This window comes from Diprion similis, chromosome 9 (genome assembly GCF_021155765.1).
Source record: "Diprion similis isolate iyDipSimi1 chromosome 9, iyDipSimi1.1, whole genome shotgun sequence".
Classification (NCBI taxonomy): Eukaryota; Metazoa; Arthropoda; class Insecta; order Hymenoptera; family Diprionidae; genus Diprion; species Diprion similis.
This window is the reverse complement of record NC_060113.1, coordinates 6,075,623-6,099,543: the sequence shown is the minus strand read 5'-3', so window position 1 is coordinate 6,099,543 and position 23,921 is coordinate 6,075,623. Positions and strand designations below refer to the sequence as shown.

Below are 23,921 nucleotides of genomic sequence, written 5' to 3'. Positions count from 1 at the left end.
ATTTAGATATTACGAATCCTTGAACTCGATTACGCATTTATTGTACACGGAAATAAAAAATTCGCGTTACACTTACTCAACGTAAAATGACATAATTATAAGACCGGATATGACGAAATGCGATTCCCTCGCAAGGTTCCCGGTAGGAATACTTCGCATACCGAAAACCGATCCCTCCGATCCTCCCGAGGTTCCCCGAACGTCGAGGTACATAATAAGGGCCACTCTGGCACAAAAACGTATAGACATTCCTGAATAATCGTTTAGACCCCATGGGACACTGGTCCACTAACCTGGGCAAAGAGAGAGAGAGAGAAGGAGCGAGGAAAAGATAAAAAGGGAGCGCCGGGATGTGAGCCGAAAAAGAGAAAAGGAAAAACCCAGATGCGTTCACCTGAAGAATTTCTGCAGCATTCTTAAGTGACTCATACAAATCTTCTTGTGATGCTGTAAGCCTTCCTTACGCACTTCACAGCGATGCGGTTCGTCCGGGCGGCGTTTAACCGCAACTGCATTTCATAATTGAAAACAGTTTCACGTTCTTTTTTTTCACATTTGCATAATAACTGGACCATGTGTTACAAAAGTGTGCTCGATCCTGTCAGATCGATCTTTGCGCGATCAATTGCTGATCAGAAAGATGTTTTATATCAGTTGAAACGATTGTGAAATTCAAATTTCCCGCGCTACAGCAGCGCCTCTACCGGATGCTTGAGCAAACCTGATTCGTTTAACCTTTGCGACGCAAACGGAGATTTGAATTCGGATAAATTCACTGCTCCGAACTAAATTCGGCGGAACTTGAACACTATTTAGCATTTTCTTTATCGTTTTTAACCCTTTCGTTGACGTTGACGTTGACGTAATAGTGCGTCAACCTTTATTTCCCTATTTAACTTGCGCTGATTTGAAATTCGAGTGTCATTCGAGGTTTTTGAACTCGCTGAGTTCGAATTTGAAGACAAAGTTTGGAAATTCAAATTGGTGACGCCAATATGGTGGACAAAAATCAAAAACCTTACGTGATTTAGATGAAAATTATTACTACGGGATTTTCGAGGTCGCTTATTACGAATCTGAACACAGAATTCGAAAGTTTTCAATGGTGCAAAAAATATGTACCATGATATATGGAAAAGCCGTTTTTTGCATTTTCATCCGCCATCTTGGATCTACCATTTTGAATTTTTAATTTCAAGTTCAGATTCGTAATCAGCACGCTCAAAAACCCCAGAGTACAAGTTTTCAGGATAAAAAATTTTCCCGCCATTTTGGGCACTTTTTTTCAAATTCCATCTGCCAACGAATTTTTTAAGACAATTCATAATTAAAAAAAAAGAGATCGGAGATCGGACTTTTTCATTAAACGAATGTTCATTGCAGTGTGAAAAAAAAAATGAGCCGACGCCTGATCGAAAATTTGATTCTTATGACTAATCTTACTAGCATACTGTACTCGAAACTGATGTCATCGCAGATGTATTTTCGCCAGTATAATAGAAGTTGAAGATTACGTATAATTTTTCGTATGATTGAGCGACAATAGATTCGACGAGCAACAAGTTCGACCTTTTATCGTATCGACACCTCCGCACGGTTCTATGTATTTCGCATTCTGGTCGCATTACTCCCGTCAATCATCGTTATGAGTCGTTGATGACAATATGATCATCGTGCTTAACAATGTTACAATAGTCAGACTCCCAAACCTGGTCGGCGGACGAAGATTGATGATGATTTGACTTCTCGCAATATATTGACCTAGAGACAGGTCTTAATTGAAATCTCTTTTTCTCGCGATCAGAAATTGTGATAAAAAATCTGTAAATTTCATAAATTTTTTGCAAGATTTCGGAGATTTTTATACCTCATGGTCTCTTGATTAGCTTCGTCTCACAATTGTGATATTTGAAGTGGAACGATTTGCTGAAGGAGCTTATAAATTTGACAGTTGGGAATGAAATCGTCAATCAAAGAATCTTGAATGACAGAAATATTCTTTGGAATAACGCGGAATCAATCCAGATAACCGTGAAATCATTCCGAGTCATCCGAAATCAAGCGATAGCGTAGAAATCATAAAAATCGTTACAGATATCGCGGTAAACGGCGAGTGAATTCGATTCGTTGACGTTTCATCGATTTTCATCTTATCACGTGTATTTCGTTGGAATCACAGGTGCAATTAGAAATCCATAAAAATCAGATGATAAAATAAAAATCTATATAAATAGTTCGAAATTAATGTTAACCAATTAGAATCATCATTCGATTTTCAAATCAAATTACTAAACTCGGTCATAAATTAGGAAAATAGATTCGAATTCGATTATAGTCTAGACGTTTGAATTCATGCTCGAAGACACGAAGTCACATGAATTCATGGATTCCTGAAGGTCGTCCATACATTCCATTATTTCTTTTCTCTATGCTCCATTAAAACGCCGCGCTACTATCATCAGTATCATCATTGTGTTCGTGTACAACAGGATGTAAAAACAGCTCTGCATTGTCATCGGTCGGGTAAACAGCTAAATGAAGACTCGTATAGAAGATAAGGAGGATGGAGACGACGATTCTTCGATAAGAAATAACGCCGGATGAATCATCTCGTCTTGTAACACTTTTCTGAACCTCTTATTTTTTCTCCCCCCCTCCCTCCTTATTTCTCCCACGCCTCGTGCATTCCGCGGATGATTCACTTCGCGCACCTGTTGAATATGCTGACAGCCCTCGTCGAGGAACCTGGATATACAAATCTTCTCTTCGACGTATCATTAGAGTCATCGTCCGATGCCCGCCCCTCGATCATCGCTCAATGATCGCAAGTTTCGCCGGGGTGTAAATAAATAGAAAAAACAAAAACAAATTTTTATTATATAGTAATTAATAGTTGCTCGTTACTTTAAGTGTATAGAATTAAATTTCATATTTCATTATTCAGGACAGCAACGTAATCCCTTTCATGTATTTACCTACATGCCAATGATTCTCATTCTATTCGTTCCCTTTGATTAAGAATTCCGAATGAATTATGTACAAAATTCTTGTTCATCCCGTTATTGAGTATACATAGTGTGCATAGGACTGCAGCTTCTTTCTCCAAAAAAGTTTCTCTCTCGCGCTGGACTGGACTTAAGTAAGATGCGTACCAACGGCGCCGAAATTCCCTAGATCGGTGGTGATTAATTGTCGCGAGGTTGAATCTGCGTGGGGGAAAAAAATGAGCGGGACTTTGAATAACTCACGCCACAACTATACGTGACGGCATTACCGAGCAGAGCAGCCTACGCTAGAAAAATAATTCCCTAGGAATATAGGGATTTCTTTAGACAGTCGGTACACGTCTCACTTAAAGGTATTGAACTCGAAGAAAGGGGCGTGTCGTTGGAGTTCTAAGCACACAACGGTTTAGTTATCGCCTGTTGTATCTAAATAAAAATAGAAACTATAAGGTAAGAAAAAGGAAGAAGGAAAAAAAAAAGAAACCACATTCACAAAGAGGTGAATCAAGAAGTTGGTCAATCAAAGATCAGAGAAGAACCGCTAATCGATTCTCACCATCAATTACACGTATCGTCCGGTCAATTGAACCTCTTATTGTTGAATAGGAAAGTTGTGACGAGACTGAAACACGATAAATGATTGAAAATGTATATCGACTGGATCCTGTATCAGATGAACAAACTTTCGTAGCTGAAACGGTTATTGGAGTGAGCATTGCCTCGGGCTTTTCGCCCTTTCACCGCCTCTTCTCCAATTCTTCCTTCGCTCCGCAATTATTTTCATCTGTAAATTACGTTTCTTCATGTGTATCATGTTGGTAGACAAATCAGGGTGGTTCGTATTTTTCGTTATGTCCAAATTTCTTCGCGTTCACCCCGAAAGTCGAAATAACAACCACCCTGATATTTATAATCGATTTGTATCCTTGCAGGAAAGTTCGTCACTTCCGGTACACGTAGTTCAGCTATTTTAGAAAGCAAAGATCGTTTTTATTTTTTTTTTTCTACACGGTGTATCGCAACAAGTATCGCCGATCAATTAACTCTCCGCATTCCGCGTATCGACATATATATACCCGAGCAATCCTGCCACAAGGAATTTCACTTTTTTCGTCCCAATTTCTTTTCCTCCTTCGCCTCTTTCTCCAGGATACTAATTAAATGTACATATGTGAAAAAAATCTTTATACGATACTAATTTCATCAAATTCCTTCGATTTTGAAATGTCATTCGCATGGAGTATATCGATGATTCCGGTTTTCATAGAATTATATAGTCCATTCTTCCCATGCATATTCTATAATTAACGTTAAACTCGATTACGTAATAAGGAAAAAAGTAATCGCACGTATCGGGATATATTGGTTTTGTAATTTATCGAAAGAGTATCGAAGAAAGTTTCAGCGAATCTACCGCATATATCCTTTCCTGATTTTTCCTCATAGGTGTATAAGTAACACGTGATTCAAACCGATATTCACCACACTTATTGCCTATGTTAGGTATCGTGTTGTTATGCACTAGGACTACAAATGGCCTCATAATAAACATCGATAACAAGGGAAAGACCACGGTTAAAAAATTCCAAAGCGTTAAGATCACACTTCATATTCAGTGTGTTACACAATCTCGACTCGAGTCGCTTGATTCCTTTATTTATTTATTTTCTTTTTTGCCATATCTATTCATTTCTTTATTTATTTGAAAAAAAAAACGTCTTTATTCTCTCTCTCTCTCTCTCTCTCTCTCGTTCTATTATAAGAGGCTAACAAAATTTACTTTGTATAATATTATAATTATTATAGATAAATGTAAATTAATCTTTAACTCGCGCGTCTGCGATAATACACAGTTTCAAATCTCGTGTTATATGCTAATTAATCCGCCGCCAGACTGACGAATAAGAGGCGTGCGTGGGATCGGGTTGCATCTGAATCACACGTCTCTATACAGTGTCTGCAGACAAGGTTGTTTCGGACACATTTCACGTATCGAAACAATATATACGGTTATTCGATACCGTCTGTATTATTTTACGCGATTGATACGAAGTACACAATATTGAAAAGAAATTATTTTAAAAAATCTTTTTTCTTTTCATTTTATTCAACAAACAATAAGTATGTATGCATATACACAGGTTTAACAAATTAATCATTGATCGATCATTATACATATCAATGAACACTTTACATATACATCCTATCATATAATAATCATACTCATAAAATACGTCAACGGTATTATTATTATTATTATTATTATTATTATTATTATTATTATTATTATTTTTGTCAATAATTTTTCACAAGTTTTTACAATACAGTCAATATTTTTTTTTTTTTTTTTTCCCCCAATATGAGTAATTTTATTCTCCGGTTTTTCTGTTTTGTCAGAATTCAGGTCGTCGCACCTGTTATTCTCTGTATAAATAACAATCTTTAGTTTATACATATTACATCGACTCAAAACAGATAGTTAGAATAGAAAACAATCTGTACTGAAAAGAAAACAAAAAAAAAAAAAAAGAAACAACTAAATAGAACGAAGGCGAGGCTAAGTTTGAAAATTCCTGGCAGAGTGCCCGGAAATTCGGTTGCAACGGATTATAAATAGCGTAAACTCTCTCTCTCTCTCTCTCTCTTTCTCTCTCTCTCACTTTAGGTAACCGCTGCACTGCATAAAGTGCCACATACATGCAAATGTCGAGTATGGAGGAGGTGGCTTACAGCTAATTGCAAGCCAATCACTACCAACCAAACTCCATTCGCACCCAACTGTTAAACCGTTTTATCATTACGCGTACGCTCCTATATCACTAAACTACACTGCAGAACTTCATTTGAAATCAATGAATATTTCACCGCGGTTTAACGACTTCAAATATCATAGTGAGTATTCGTTGTTTGTAATAAATGTTAATTTTTTTTTTCTTCTCATTCGTTCCTTCAAATCTGATAGAAATTTCATTAAACCTGCAAAAATAATGCTCAATAGTGTTTATAGAAGTAATTTTTGACTATTTAAAAATTATTTTTAGGACAAAATGGTTTTTATAAAATTTTAAGACTGCACCATTTTGTTTGCCGCTCTATACATATCACTTTCATCCCCTTAGCAGTCGAATTTTGAAAAGTGCTGAAATTTGATTTTAGATATTTGAATGAGCGACCGGTAGAAAAAAAAGTCAAGTCGATATCTAGTCGGACACAATAGCAAGAACACGTTTCACTTCTTTCAATCTCGTTAGAAGATAAATTTCAAAAAATTCTTTTTTAATTATTTATTCATTTAGGATTACGTCATGAAGGACGAAATATCCCCGAAATTCATGTTCCTAGTTTCAGGGGTTTCATACGCTAGGAGTTCAGGACATCCCTTTCATAGTAGCTTCTTTCTCCAAAAAAGTTTCTCTCTCTCGCGCTGGACTGGACTTAAGTAAGATGCGTACCAACGGCACCGAAATTCCCTAGATCGGTGGTGATTAATTGTCGCGAGGTTGAATCTGCGTGGGGGAAAAAAATGAGCGGGACTTTGAATAACTCACGCCATAACTATACGTGACGGCATTACCGAGCAGGGCAGCCTTCGCTAGAAAAATAATTCCCTAGGAATATAGGGATTTCTTTAGACAGTTGGTACACGTCTCACTTAAAGGCTTTGACCTTTCAGAAAGGGGCGTGTCGTAGGAGTTCTAGGCACACCATGTATGCTCACACCACGGTCGAATCTTCCATTCATAACGTTTATGTTCCGGGCGTTTATATCAACCCGTTAAGTTCCTGGTATAGTACAATTACAGAACCGTGACGTAACCTGACTCAACGACAACTTTTACGAAATATATGTATATATACCGTCACAGAAGCTCTCGCGTGTCTGTCGTTACATTGGAAAGCATTTCAATTGTCACGGTTGCTATAGAAAATGTTAGTGAAAAATATGAGTAACGTTACAATAACCGTCTGAATATTGTTGTAATTACAAGAAAATATCCTACTCGTAACCATTAAGCGTAATTATAGTCGTTGAGACTAGATTTTCTATATATATATATATATATATATATATATATATATATATATTATTATATATATATATAGAATATAAGCGACCTTTTAGAAACTTTTTTTTTTAACTGTCTTTTGGAGTGGGCTCTTAAAACATCAAAAACTAACATTTTGTCACATAAGACTTGAAAAAAAAAATATTCGATTTTTTCGCGCCACCCTAACGAACGAAAGACAGTTCAAAAAAAAAAAAAAATTCTCAACAGTTCGCTCCAAATTTTGAGCGATTTATGGCTTAATATTAAAATTAAGAACGTTTTTCACGTTTAAAAATCATTTTTTATTATTTAGAGTCAATTTAAGGGGTGAGTGAATAAAAAAAAAAAAAATTTTACCAATATTAAGGGCCACCCTAATACAATCACGTATGACATACTTAACAATATCATCCCGACTTGAAGATACGTTACAAAGTTTGCGGCTTTGAAACGGCTGCAAGAGTGATTACAGAGGCTATTTATAAATGGCGCGTTATCGGTTTTTTTTCTTTTTCTTCTTCTTCTTCTCTTCCTTCCTGATATTTAGACACACTTCATACGTATTACGTATGTACATACCTGCTATATATATATATATATATGTATAGAGGCTCTTGAAACGCTCAAGAATTGAACTCCCGAGAATCCTGCGTCATGATATACGATAACATCGAGAGTATGTATGAGCAATGAGTACGTGATGCGATAGGCGGTCGAACGCGTTTGTATTTTGTATTTCAGTCTCACGATCAGCAGGCAGTATGGCGGTGTTGAATACGCGTAAAACCCCGCGGAATACGAATGATGTGAACAAACTGGACAAACATTGTCATATCTATACACACACACACACTCGTGTAAATGTAATACATTCGAGAAATGTTAAGCAAATTTCCACTGTAAGTATGTTATAAATGATGATGATGATGATGATGATGATACTAATTATGATCGCGAAATTATCTGAGGAATTAATGAGAACGAAAGGAATTATGATTAAAAATTTTATTCTTCTGTCACGTCATGAGAAAATTGCGATACGTTAGCGTTAAGGAAAATCGTTATTCTTCAGGGATTATTATAATTATCATTATTACTTAACGTCGTTTAAAATATTGCAATAATTTTCCCTCTTTGTAATTATACAAGATAGAGGCTTCACATTATTTACCGAATATACAAGAATTCAGAAAATTTACAATCAGCTCGACGATTAACATCGAATTTTTCGAAAGCTGAATCGTTTTGATTTTCGAAAAGAAGAACAAAAAAAAAAAAAAAAAAAAACAAATTACATCCACAACGCTTATAGATCTAAACCCCTCCTCCCCCCTTCACCGTCGATCAAGGAAAGAATGAATTTTCAATTTTTCGAATGTCTGCGGGGGGAAATGGTTGTTGTTTTTTTTTTTCTTTTTTTTTTCTTTTTTTTCCTCTTCAATCGCCCGTTCACGATTCTGCCGGCAAAATTAATTGTTCTCCGTGGAAGGGATAAAGAAAGAAAGTGAAAAAAAAAACAAAGAGACGCGCTGTACAAAATTAGAACTTTGCCAATGAAAATAATTGTTTTTTTTTTTTTTTTTTTTTTCTCTTTCTCCTCTTGTTTTCTCGACATAGACGATGGACGACGGGTTGATTAATCACCGATGATATCCAGATGAGACAAAAAATCCTGTTTCACTCTCGCTTTATTATTGTATATATGTATTAAATTTTTTTAATCACGCGAAATAGTCTCTTATTTATATGCACATTACAATTATTCGACATACCGCGATAGCAGTGAGAAGAGCTTGATGATAACCGCGCGGTGACATGTTACACCTCGGATCGCGATGAATCACTCGCGGATTCCCAAATTCTCTCCCCCCCCCCCCCCACCCGCATCACCCCTCATCACCCCTCCATCCCTTCTCCCCCCCCCGCCGCGGCTAATTCCACCTCCAATCGTGAGTCGTCGCCGGCGCGTCGCTTAACACGGCAAACAGCTGATTTTCGCCTAGCCTAGCCTACCCTACCCTACTCTGCGGCACCTTTTCGCGCTCATCGTCATCGTCACAGAGGAATTCCGCAACTAGAGTTGAGGTCGAACCGATCAACGAGTCAGTGCAGCGCACGCCGCGGTCGCCTACGCATCTCCGCCGATTAATATTACACATATAACGATTGTTTGTTTATTTATTTGTTTGTTTGTTTGTTTGTTTATTTATTTATTTATATATATACGAGTTTATATTTATTTGACATTAAAAAGAAATAAAAAAAAAAAAAAAACCACGAACAAAAGTGATTCGTAAATTTTTCTTACAGTGTAAGCGAGTTGTGATAAATTGTGTTACGGGATCGGTGATGTTGTGATGATTTATAATGCAATTGTCGGTGAATCGATAACAAATAAATTTGTTTTACAGCGAAACGTTTTAGAGTCGAATTGATATTTGTGTGTGTTTTTTTTAACGAAAGTATATATATATATATATATTTTCATATTATGGTAAATTATTATTCGCCAGATTATTGATTTTTACTTTGCTCGGTAATATGATGAATTTTTATTGCAATTAGGTGATTGAGAAGCTGTGAATACCAAAAACGTTCTATTCAAAATTAATGCGAAATTTAGATTATTTTTTTCAAATTCGTTTATGGATTTATTTTTTATACTCAATCGGAGAATCATTTTATTTAAGGATTGAGTTTTGAATTGTAATTAAGAGGAGAACTACGAACCAGCTGTAAGATTTCTTACCGTTACTGTTTGCACAGTGTTATCTCGTCGCGGAGCTTTAAATGTCACATATATATGTGTGTATACGTGGTATATCTAGAACAGATAAATATATTCTCGGGATAGAAGCAATTTTGGCGATACTGAAGAAACTCAATGACTGACGGTGACTGACTGAACCGAGTCGTGGACCCGATTGATCGAGGCTTACAATTAGTGAAGAAAAAAATAACCAGAGTTTAAACAAGTACATACATGGTGTGCCTGGAACTCCTACGACACGCCACTTTATTCGAGGTCAAAGCCTTTAAGTGAGACGTGTACCAACTGTCTAAAGAAATCCCTATATTCCTAGGGAATTATTTTTCTAGCGAAGGCTGCCCTGCTCGGTAATGCCGTCACGTATAGTTCTGGCGTGAGTTATTCAAAGTCCCGCTCATTTTTTTCCCCCACGCAGATTCAAACTCGCGACAATTAATCACCACCGATCTAGGGAATTTCGGCGTCGTTGGTACGCATCTTACTTAAGTCCAGTTCAGCGCGAGAGAGAAACTTTTTTGGAGAAAGAAACTGCACTTCTAGGCACACCATGTATGCTCACATTACGCTTGAAGGGAATTGATAGACGCATAGATTTTGCGCTGCGACTATCGAGACAGTTTGCGAGACGTATTGATTGTAGGATTGAAGGCCCGAACGGCGTGACGGATTAATTATCAACACGTGTCGGCTTTACGGACGATCAGTTGTATTTTTCTACTTGGAAACCTTCAGGCTCTCAAATCTCTTGATTCTGACACGATTTTTTCCCTTTTTTTTTTTTAATTAAGACATTTGCTTGGTTTGTTTGGGTAAATTTCAATGCTTTGTTTATTCATTTTTCATCGATGTTACGTAATCGCGATTTAATTTTCGACGAGAAAATCGCAGGGGGAATAATTTTCGTAACTTTTCTCTTCGTCGTATCTAATTCATTTCGATTTTATTCTTTCTTTTTTTTCTATCAATATTATTACCGCGTAATAAAAACGTCGCCGTCATAATTTGAACTGTGAAAATTGATAGGAAAAAAAATTAACACCTGATGCTACTCGAATTATTCTTAATCACTTTTTTTATAGCTCCTGTGACTTCCGGGCTTCGGAAGAAACTACTTCTAATACTTTTAATAACGATCAGTTTCGTCGCTCAATAATAAATTAACGAATCTCAACTGACTGGTCGAGTCGGCATTAAACTATTGATGTTTGAAAATTGATTCCGCGATGTTCAATATGAACTTCATATTCCGTGATATTGAAACATGTTTTCCTTAGTCTTAAATTAGATGTTTATTTTATGGTATTCACGAGGCTGAAATTTTCAAAAATTGTGACAAGTTTCGGAAAATTTGGAAAAATGTTGAGAAAAAAAAAAAAATTAATTTCATCTTTTGTAATCAATAGGAATTTCATTTGCTGCGTACTTTCAAATTTTTATGGTTTTTTACGTCTTACTCGTTTGAATTTTGTTTTCTTTGCATCCTTTTTTTTTTTTTTTTCTCACTTCCATTTCTCAAATCGACAAAATTTCATTCAATCTATGAAACTCGATGGAAGTTTGAGTGGTGTTGTATTAATTACTTTTACCGTATAGGGCGTCACGCTAAATACTCACCAATAAGACCGACGGCACGTGACTTCCGTCCGGAAACGTGCATCTCGCTTCAACTTCCTTCGAAATCACTCCGACGGGAACTTAAAAACCGTCTTGCCGACTGATAGCAGCCGATCGTAAATTATCGTAGTCATAAATCGGTTTGAAAAAACTCTTAGAAATCTATTTTTTAGTTGGAAAAAGAAAATCCTTGTATATAATTAGCGTGAAATTATTTATCTGTTTTTCAATAAACTTCGTGCAGCTTCAAGTACGAATGTTTTTTTTTTTATTACTACGTTTAGGAAGTCTTTTCGGTAAATTTTTTAAAGACATAATTTTTTTCGGACATTCTACTAAAGTGAAAATGAATTTTCGATACATTATTCCATCATTTTTCGTATCTTCTTTTTTCTCTTGTTCCGAGCATCATGATCGTATTTTAATAAAGAATTGTTGAAATTCGCCGTAAACAATTGATTTTCGCTAATTTCCAAAAAAAAAAATTGCCATTTCGTTTTTTTTTTTTCTGTTAGTCATCATAAAAATATCGTTCAATATGCCGGAAAAAAACGAAATTCTGTAAAAGTTTGAGATCTCAGTATTAATATTAAGAGACGTTTATTTGCGATTTTCCATTTCCCGATTAAATAACACAGAAAATTTATTTATTTTTTATTTTGGAATTTTATTACTCAACAACTGATTGGTGTATCGTAAAAAACGATACATATTCTTGTAGGAAATTGAACGATCTACAAAAAAGTCTTCTTGCAATTTTTTCGTAAATCTACTGGTTCAAAAGTTATTTAAGGTTAGAAATTAGTTGTGTCAAATTTTACGATTTTTTTCATTTCCCTTATAAAATAATGGTTGAAAAATAAACAAAATATAACATTTCTTAAAGTTCGTGTTACCTTCTATACCGAAACATCGAAATTTTCCCAAAATTTTCGATTATTTAACAAGAAATAAGTTTTCAACGTAAACAAAATTGTACAAAATTTATATTTTTATCAACTTTATATATATATATATATATACATGCATACCAATCTCGATTATTATCATGGCGCGTTATCTTACCGAGGGGATTACATTTGTGTACACAGATTTATATTCGCGCATGTATTTTATTGTACATACATGTGATATAATATATATGTATATGTATGTATGTACGTATATGTATATAGCATCGTGACGAAAAGGCCTTATAATTACATCGTTACGTTCAAACGTCACGTTTCACGTTTTATAACGATGAGGAAAAATTCGAACACGTTCGAATGCTGATAAAACGGTGACGTTACAACTTCAATTCGCGGTACAGCTCAGTAATTTACCGATTTCATTATGTCTACATTATAATACGCGCGTGATAGGCTGCACACATTGCTGAATCGAGTTATGTAACTCACACATATGCAGTTGAAAATATGATATACGCGATATCAGAGAGACGCCTTAATGCCTATATATACATATACATATACATATACACAAAAATCTACGTATATCTTTCACTCAGGAATTTATATTTTTAAACCTTTGAATAGCTAGTGGCAAACATTTTGTTTTTATACACTAACTGATGAATTTACAATTTTTTTTTTTTTTTTTTTTTCTTGCAAATTTCTGCAATTTTTTTTGTTTCAAAACTCTTTGGATGATATTCTATGATCTTTTCTTTGTTTCTGTTTTTCTTCTTTCAAGCATATTTCATTTTGATAATTTTTACACAGCTTTTCGGATTTCTTTCCTTAGTTTTTTATCCGTGAATCAAGCCCGCATGATCAACAGGTGCTGGACTATCCGTGATAAATTGTAACGCTATCAGTGATTATAAAAGACAATATTCAACCTTGAGGGACAGCGCTGTCTTGATTCTAACAATCCTGGCTGGGTTACGCCTGTGTAATATTTTCACCAGACGCCACTTCGTCAGGCTCTGATGATAACTTTTCGCAGTCTGCTGGCCAATAACTCGCGATTTCTTTGCGATTATCGATCGCGAAAAGGAAAACAATTGCCATCGATTTTTATCTGTTCTAGAAATATCGTCGCGTGCTTATATTGATTGTGTATATATATATATACTTTTGATCGAATTAGTTGATTAACCTCCCCCCCCCCCCCCCCCACTGATAATTATTTTCAGATTTGAATTTTCCGCGTTTAAATATGTGAAATTCTTAATTTGCGGCGTTGTATGTGTGTGTGACAGTGATTAAAAACAAAGACTGAGTGCACGAAGAATTCAGAGACAACAAAAGTACTTGGGAAATTGTTGTTGTTTAAAAATTGGAACCAAAGGATACATGAATGAGTGTCGATCGGGGATTAAACATGCTGCATACGACTGGTGGGTATCAGTATCGTAGCAGCATGTACAAAGGCAGAGGTGCATTTCTGAAATCGGTAAGAAGAAAAGTACGTAACTTTGGAAATTGACTTTTTATTTAATCATTTTTTTTTCTTCACATTCATTGACAAATTTTGTCGTATCGTCGTTATTGCAAAACTCTTCAAGACTGTCGTTGAAACAAAAATATGTCGCTTGACGTTTGTGTGATTAAAATTATTCTTTATAACTACACAAACGTGTCTGTTTGTGAATAAAAATTTTAAGTCAATTGTAAATTATTACACTATGAAAAAAAGCAACTTCTTCACATGGTGCTTACCTGTAATCGTTAATTAATAATCTAGTGAAATTGAGGATTTACACTGTTAGAAAAATTTCAATAAACCGGTCCACTTCATGTTTGTGTTATTTATTACATTTCTGTTGGTAAATATGACGCAAATTATTGTTATCATAACATCTAAATTTTCTTATCAACGTTTATTTTGTAATCCATTGAAAAACTGTTAAATCTAGCCAAAAATTTTAGCGAACCTAATAAGACCTTTTTTTTCTAACCGTGTACAAGAATTTTGTTAAAAGTTGCGCAAAATTTCGTAAAAATTGCGCAAGTCTCGCAATGTAATGTGTTATTGTAACTCGACAGCAGGAGGAAGACTCGACTTTTGTGGTCGAATGAGGCGGAGGTATAAGCTCAAGCCCCTTTACATTTGCAGTACGCATAAGGATTTTAACGTGGGTAGATGTGAACGATCCGGTTTTCCCTTTCTCATTTTATCCTTGCTTGCATCTTTTTCTTCCGCATATTATTACATTATCACATGTGGATATCGTGTACGTTTATATCTATATATGTACTACTTTGGCTTTTGTTTCAATTCGATTTACATTCATACCTGCTGCAATAAATAATTAACAAGAAGTTCTTCAGTATTTTTAATATTTGTTTTAAATGTATACAAAGCGAATTAAAAGTTGTTTCGTTTCTTTTTTTTGCTTTCTTACCTTTCTTTCGTTTCTTCTTTGACTACGAAATTTTCCTGATTAAATAATTTTGCAAAAGCGTTTTTACAAACATATCAATTTAGGATACTGAAAAGTTTTCGCAGTAAATACACACAGGCAATATTATTCGAGCAATATAATGTCCAATATATTATAAGTACAGTAAATAAAATATGGAAAGTTGTAACTAAAAACAACAAAAAAAATAGTTTGTCAAAGTTCCTTCAAATTTTAATGAAATACTGATACGTCTATATAAAATTTGAAGCGAGACCTTTTTTCGCTATTTATTATTGTTATTCTGAAGAAACTTTTGGCACAGATTGTAGAAAATGGTAAAAAAGAATTAATTCTGAATCACGAACTGATAATCGATCGAAATCTCCCCAGAGATATTAATTGGGAGTCTGTGTTATACACAAGAAGGATTTATGCAGGTTCCAACGTGTACGATCAAAGTTCAATCTGCGTTTTATAAGCCAGATAGAAATCGCTTCGATCCGTGTGGTAAAACCCGTCAAGCAACTACACAGCCGAGTAAATTTGAACGTTTATTTGCGCAACCTGAGTTATTTTTGACTTCGCAGATTATCCGGATACCCGTGCAATCGCCGGAAATGATTTTCGGAGGCGCAAAAGGCTCAATGATAAACCGGAAAATGAAAATTTCAGCACTGCTAGATTGAGAAGAATTTATTACGACGTCGAAATTTAAAATTGAGGAGAAACATGTCGATGATTATAAAATAAAAGACACAATATTGAATATTGTACATAATTAAACTCATGAGTCACACAGTATTTTCGATAAAGGTGAATCATATTTCCCCTGGAATATGTAAATTGAGAACCCGATTCTACGAAGCTCGAATTTTTTTGAATTTCATTTTAGCGGTTACGTCTCGCGGGATAAATTGAACTGAGATTTTAACATCATTTCTACAGGCAGTTTTTCCAAATAAATTCGAACAAAGTTGCGCCAAATTCTCACTGCTTTTTGGTACGATCATAAATTGAGAACCCTCTTCTCTAATTGCATGAAGTTCATTCATCTATCTTCTCGCATGGCAAAAACAAGTACTGTTATACCGGCTGAGTCGCTCATGCGATCTGCAGTGACGTAGTAACTGGAACGCTATTGAGTCGTCACGTGATCGAAACTACGTCTATAGTACTCTACACACGTATATTATGTACCGATCGATCGATTAATCCGAATCGCAATTTGAACTCACCCTGCAGTTTTTGAGGATCTTAAAGAACACATTTAAACTAAATTTCAAACTATTCGCTAGGTTATGTTATACGTTAGGTCACACGTTGTGCAGGGAAGCCGGAATATAATACCGGGAAAATACGTCACCGAGTTACCACGACTCTGCAGATATCAGGAGATATGACATCACCGTTAACGAGCGATCAGACTACTCGGTGTCATCTCTCCTCGCGTGTGCGACCTCTTTGACCGAGCGAGTCGGCGTTATCCAATTACGTCATTCCTCAATGGAACTGATCAGGTTTTGAGTAGTCCAGCTTACGTGTGTGTGTGTGTGTCTCTTCGTACGGGACGAATGATGTATCAAGTTTAATTCGCGATGACTAACCGCCACGCGGCACGCTTCGACGTATGTACGTCACCGTTGAATTATCATACTCAACGCGCGGTTTGTTTATAATACAACCGGTTGAATCGTGCCGTGTCTGTTATGTCACATTTTCATAAGAATTAATTACACGCGAGAAAAAAATCGCAAAAATTGAATCCTCGCTCGACTCACTAGATGACGTGATCTAACTATTTCGTCGAATTACGTCATTCCTGACATCGGTATTCGAGAAATCGTACTTATCGATTTTTTACTTTTTTATTCTACCGGATCCAAGCCAAATTTGGTGATCACGGATACGGAGAAATCTGAATTATCGAGCCTAATCAAATCGCGTGAATCGTGACGCCGACGATCTAAATATCGCTTCATCATCAGATTTCTGTCGGTGCTGATTAAATAGACCCTTAAAAAAAATACCATATGCTGGATTAGATATTGTATCTACTATCATTCGCTCTTTCGCATCAATAAACAAATCGAAAACGTATGTATAGTCAGTTCGAATCTTTGAAAATCGATTGTTTTTTCGCAGTCTTCGTTCATCTATCTATCAACATTTGTCCAACTAAAGGCGCGGGAAATTTGAAACTTAATTGCCTGTAGAAGGCATGAATGAACTCTAGTTCGAATAACTTCTGCATTCTTTCACAAGCAATCCATTCAATGAAGTATGCAATAATTGTGCAGACCTTCAATTATGATTCAAAAACGTCACGACGACGCCTGGCGCTTCACGTTGACGTCGTTGCCATATCAGTGACGTCATGCATACCAGCGTCACATGCTTCGCGTGGGAATGTATACACTACGTTATAGTTTGTGTTTCCTACATAGATACATAATGCAATATAGATACACCTATGTGTACAATACCTCGAGTTAACTTGTGACGGGTGTGCGAACACATGTGGCATACTACAGCGGGCTTATACAGTTATCGTGGGTGTCATTCATGCAAGGGCTTCTCTCTCTTTTTTCCTCTCTTTCTCTCTCTCTCCCTCTCTCTCTCTCTCGCTTTTACTCTTACTCTCTACTACGCAAGATAACGCGAGTACTAATTTTCGTCCGGAGAAAATAATGCGAATCGTTACGGGACACGTTTAATTCAATTAAGGTTATGTGAATAATTAGTAGAAATTAATGATTGATTTTCCTTAAGTGCACCAATTAGGACAATGATTGTTTGACATTTTTTTATCGAACGAACTGATTGCAAACTTCTCTCGTGGTTCGAAACAATTAACAGAATTATCATCACAACTTTGAAAATTAACATGTGAATTGAATTTTTAGTTATTCCCTCATCTGGACAATTTTGACAGCAATTAATTATATCCTGCGTAATTTCTTGAGCAATTATTTTTCAATGTAATTACGTACTCATTACAGTTAGTGTGAATTATATAAAGACACATCATCAACATTCTTGACTCTATTATTGTCTAACAATTTCCAGAAGTCCAAGTAAGAACGACCGAGTAAAAGTGAATGAAAAACTACAGGAAAATACTCATGATTCACAAACATTCTTCTCGCACGTTTGTAAGAATCGTTTATTATCATCAGGGATTATCTCACGCCAGTCGCGTGTATCATAAACGACGGAAATAGGTTAGCTGGCTGCGTCTATACAGGTGTACACATACGCATGCGCATAACTTTGCCCGACACTGTGCGATAATGTCACAACCACAATTTGATAAGCGGTTCGTGGTTAGTCTTCTTCTTATTTTCAGTTTCATAGACAACCAAATCATAGATAAATACATCGCTCGGTCAATTGCGTTTAATTGTGGTTTGCGGTTTAGGCGGTGAACCATAGGAATGCAGACTCGTTGATGTGTAATGTATTGGCATACCTTATATAATAAGATTATTTATATTTCTATACGCACCGACGATCAGAGCATAAACATAGAACGGAATAATAAACACGTGAACATTGAAAAATGAAATTGGTCTTCTTCTTGTTTTATCATAATTACGCTTGTCATCTCTCGGCAAATTGGATTCCGCAGAGTTTAAAGGATGAGCGAAAAAATATTGTTCGTTAACTTGCTAAGATCAATCACACTTTAATTATACTTCCGAATGATTGAAGCGTAAAGTGCGACAGTTAAATTCCGCAACTGAAACTTCGTTCATACATTGGTCAGTGTCGCGTGACGTCATTCGAGCCGCCGTTGGAACGCGGGAGATTCAAATTGGTTAAACTGTCACTTGGCACAAATTTATATAATATCGATCATGCCGATTTTCCAAACGTGTAGAAACTGTTAATTCGCCAAATTAACCTCACTTTGGTCTTCATCAGGCGACTTTGAAAAAGTATACGTGACTGTCGTAGCATTTTTTTCTATTGCGAAGTTCTGGTGGTTCCGATTCAACGCAGGTGGTAAATGTGACGCGTTGATAGTTATTTACGATGTCGAGACAAAAAAATTGCCCCGAGTGAAATTCCTACAAGCTATATAGGCGCGTTTATACGTTGTGTGTAGGCGATGGTGTGTGACACACGGCGACGCGCATCCCGACTCTTTTGCAGCAATAAACAAAGAAAAAATAGAAAGAAAACAGATAACAATAAGTATAAAAAATGCGCTTTTTTGTTCTTTGACGTTGGTGTCACCCTCCTCCAATCTCTGCACTCGTCGCGCAACATTCCTCAGCCTTTTGTTCACTCCATCTTCTTTTGCAAATTCGTTTCGTCGACTAGCGTGTCAATCGCGGTATGAATTCGATAATGAGATTGATATTCAACGAAGATTGATCGAGGAGTGGCAAAAAATCAAATTTGACAGCTTGCAGGATAATCAAAGAAGGAATAAATTTGTATAGAAATCAGAATAACAATTATAATGCCATCTGCTCCATTTTTCGAACAACGATTTTGATCACCTCGCGATCACCTTCGATGAATTCTTCCACTCCATAATATATTGGAATCCTATTTTTCTTTCACTTTTATTTTTGCTTCTTCTCATTTCACTTTCGTTCTTTCTCTTCAGCCGCTGTCTCTACTCCGTTCTTTTATTATACACAAACGGGTATCCGTTTTAAGCTTCGCGGGGGCATAATCAATGCAAGTTTCTTGTTTACCAGAATTGGGTGCAGGCTGTCTCATCCAGAGCTTGCGATGTGACGTTCTCTGCACTTAATTATTTTAAATGTATAACTAACAACTAAAAAAAGAACATGATTTAAACAAATACATGTTGTGTTAGGGAAATAAAATTGCATTTTCGATATTTCTACACAACTTGTAATTGCATCATGTTTTATATGCATTGATACTTTATTTGATAGTTGAAATATTGTACGATAATTTCTTCACATAACATTTCCAACAAGACTTTCTTGAAACAAGGATAAATCATATTTATAGCAAACATTGTTCACGATCTGGATTTTCTCCGCACGTCATTGTCTGAGAAAATGATATAAGATATTTCCTTTTCGAAACGAATAAGCAGCCATTTAGTGATTCATATCAATTTAATCATCTGTTTATTCACTTTTTCATTTTATTATTCGAGAGTATCGCGTTTGATCAATTGTCGACACTTCTTAAACAAACTACGATTATTCTACACGTAATTTAATCATAGAACGTATATTTTACATCGATACACAAAATTTGTTTCGCTGGATGCAAAAAAAATGCAAGTCAAGTCAATGCAAAAAAAATTTTTTAAATAATTAAATAAAAACAATGAATAATTGCCTGGCTACGAATATTTTGTCGGTAAAACCTAACGTCCTCGATTAAATCATATAGGAATTAGTGATTGGCCGGAAAATAAATTGATTGAATTCAATCGACGGTCGCAGAGTGTGATTAACGACGTACGTGCAGTCTGGGCGTATATTATTAACTTTTTGTTTTTCCTTATTCTTTTTATTCTTTCCTCTCATCTGCTGTAACACTGAAATCGATACCCGGCCAGCAAAAGGTGGAAAATAAAATGATGATCTACGATATTATGATAAAATTAGGCAACAAAGGTGGCCGGCAATTGATGTAATACGCAAAAATCACCGTTTTTGTGTGACAATTTCTCAGCCCAATGGATCCGGAAATCGATTCTAAGATTAAGGAAAAAAAAAACACGAAAGAAAAAAATGGATCCGACATTTTAAACGTGGTCTGTAGCCTTTTATTTATTATACCGGAGGTAAACGAAACGTCCAGGTCCTGCATTTGCCGTTATTTTGACTGTAGGAATTGTGTAACTTGTCGCTTTTTGTAAATTTATTACGTGAATAAAAAATGGGGCGATATAAAAAAAGAAAAAGTGTGAGTCTTATAAAAATTCATAATTGATAATTGATGGATTACAATTTGCAGATGTAATTTCTATGTCGGTTAAAATTGTATTTGTAATGTACAATTTGTAATTTTTGATTTGTAATTTGTAACTCGTGATTTATAATTTTTAATTGTTAAACTATAATTCGCCCAATATTGCTTACAGATGTAATTTAACGTTTTTCATTAGCGTCTCAATGTAAGTTATATTTGTAATTTGATATTTGTAACCAACGAATAACAATTTGCCCGACACTGTTTACAAGTGTAATTTGTATTTGACGATCGTCTTGAAACAAATGATGTTTGTAATTTGTAAATTACATATGAAAATTTCGCCCAACATGTCCGATTACAAATATTATGTTCATCTTGTAATTATCGTATCTTTTTAATCCTACGTTATATGCGTTATTTGAAATTGATGAATTACACTGGTGTTACGCCGAAGACACGAGATCGACGAAAAGTGGCAGCACAGCGTGCTTCCTTCGTCGTTGGTTTGATTGCGAGCGTGGTGTGAGTATACATGGTGAGCCTAAAACTCCTACCACACGCCCCTTTCTTCGAGGTCAAAGCCTTTAACTGAGACGTGTACCAACTGTCTAAAGAAATCCCTATATTCCTAGGGAATTATTTTTCTAGCGAAGGCTGCCCTGCTTGGTAATGCCGTCACGTATAGTTGTGGCGTGAGTTATTCAAACTCCCGCTCATTTTTTCCCCACGCAGATTCAACCTCACGACAATTAATCACCACCGATCTAGGGAATTTCGGCGTCGTTGGCACGCATCTTACTTAACTCCAGTTCAGCGCGAGAGAGAAACTTTTTTAGAGAAAGATGCTGCACTCCTAGGCACACCATGTATACTCACACCACGATTGTGAGCGAAAGCTACCAGCTGGGCCGGCGGCTGGGAGGGGGGGGGGGGGGGGGGGAGTAGAACTTGGCGAGGTCGTCGCGGCGGCGTCGCGGCGCCAGCGTCGCGGTTCCACCAGTCTGACACCGACTGTCTGTCGCTACTTCGCTCACGAGTAGCCGAGAGAGTGACGCGTTCTTTGTGCCAGCCGTGCCGGTGTCTGGCTGCTGGTCACGGGCCGTCACTACTTGAATTGCGAATCCTATTTCGCCGGCTGTTTGAAAGCTCCTGAAAAGAAGCAAGTGAATTCGGGAAATCCCGGCATCCTTGAAACGCGCGAAACGTGCCGCAACGGAGTTGAAACACGCGTGCCACGCCGAAGTGAACCGACCAACCGCGCTACGATCATCACTTATTACGTAAAGTGTTTCAGTGCTTTCGTTGTTCAAATTCACAAGTTTGATTTTCGATTCGTTGTAAAGATCTGACACAATGTTATGAAATAATAAAATATAATTTACATATATATAGGAGCGAATTTTTTCCGGACGTAGAAGAATAATTAATTAACACAAAATATATGATCTATTCCATTTAATAACTTTGTGTATAACGTGCTCTACATAAATATACACGCATAATCATAAAAGGTCGAACGTGTGTGAACAGAAGAAGCATAGATGCGCATTGACGTGAGTTGAGCTTTCAACGTGTAACCATTATCTGTGTTTATGGATATATACAGTATTGCTTCGGCTATCTTCAGTTTTCTTTTACCTCTTTTTCCAACTTCGTATTTATTATTATACTTCGATTCTTCTCTACGGATTCCACACTCACTCTTCTCTTTTACCCCTTTTGAGATTGTAACGAGGAAAGAAGAGAGGAAAAGGGAATGAGCTAGTCTATTTTCAGTATCCTCACGCTAATGGAACACACTGACTTATTTTCAGGGTGCTTGAAACGCTCTTGCGGAACGCTCTCTAATGAACGTCCGTCGAAGAATTCTTACTATTTCTCTGAAGTATTTTCATATCTAGATAGATAAAGAGCTTTTACACTTATTCAGATACATCAATGAGGAGATGATACTTAGTTCAGTTTGTCAAAATTTAATTCACAAATTTTTTGACTAATCGATTTTCAAACGAACTTCAATCGCTTTTCCAGAACATATTTTACTTCTTGGTATAAATTTGAAAAATTTACTCATGGATTTTGGACCGTTGAACAAGATAAAGGAATCTAACAACTTCAAAGCTTTAAACTATGTTGTATTTGTACAATTGTAGAACTGCAATTATTATTTACACAACTCTTCGCACGATGCAAAAAATATTCTTCACAGTTCTTTGATTTGCAAGTTTGTTACAATTGGAATAAAACCAAGTGAGATCTAAGAGCGAAGCAGCGATTGATCCGATTCATATATACAAATATAATTGCTTTTACTTTGACGCTAGGGATCTATAAATGTTGTAGATCGTATAGCAGCGACACTTCGTAGATCCTGATATCTGTGTGACCGAAACAGAGTTCTCTGAACTTTTCGTGGCGCTGAAATTGCATTGTTGCAAAAAAAAATTCGGGACACTTGAAATTAACTTCTAAAAAATCTTCCCTCTGCGTCCCAAAATCAAACTGCGCCAATTTTCAATTGCTTCGATTCTTGATTCCGAAACCAAGTTCCATCAGTTCTCAGGGATATTTTAAAATTCAATGAATTCAATTATATTATTTTTTTTTTTCTTTTTTTCCAATTACCTAAGTTTTTGTCCAATTTCTCAAATACATTGCATAAAACTTCGCCGGATTCACCATCATCGAATATGTATAACACGTATTGCGCGTTGTACAATAATTTAATAATTCATTGGTGTCTTGGCTGAATAAAGAAATGATTATTTCTGGCGTGTCTGTGACGATAAACACCGTTTTGCAATACAAATTTATGATACTTACGCGTAATGATACATATATAACGCGGAATGATTATCGATCGATTAGCAATCTCGTATATAATATTACCCACAATCGAGAGTTTTATTGTTTTTGCTGGTTGAATTCAAATTGCATATATATTATATACAAAGAAATTCGTTAATTAAGGTGATCGATGAAGAAGTGTGTATCATCCGTTATACAAATCGATGAAAAATATACGCGGGTTAGAAATGAGACAGAAAAATACGGCCAAGTGTTTTCAATATTATTGCTAAATCGTAGTAATCTAGTTTCCAGGACTTGAAAGCTTAAATTAAACATTTTAGTATAATTTGTTCTACAGTGTAATCAAGTTAGATCAACAACTAAATTCACTCAGGTCTCAACATTTTTTCATCTGGCCTCCTTTT

The 23,921-nt window shown here is 35.9% G+C and overlaps 1 protein-coding gene across 7 annotated transcripts in view; it reads left to right on the top strand.

The window, feature by feature from the left end:
- Window positions 1–23,921, top strand: part of LOC124410717 (NAD(+) hydrolase sarm1) — a 182,054-nt gene that overhangs the window by 139,210 nt on the left and 18,923 nt on the right. The window contains exon 1 of one of the 7 annotated variants that reach the window (XM_046889320.1): window positions 13,706–13,838. The exons of 3 other annotated variants lie outside the window; for them this stretch is intronic. In XM_046889320.1, coding sequence (XP_046745276.1) covers window positions 13,743–13,838 — 96 coding nt within the window. In that variant the 5' untranslated portion in view covers window positions 13,706–13,742. Of the gene's footprint in view, window positions 1–13,705; window positions 13,851–22,112; window positions 22,260–23,921 lie in introns of those variants that run through there. 3 more of the 7 variants (XM_046889317.1, XM_046889318.1, XM_046889323.1) reach the window with 3 other exon arrangements.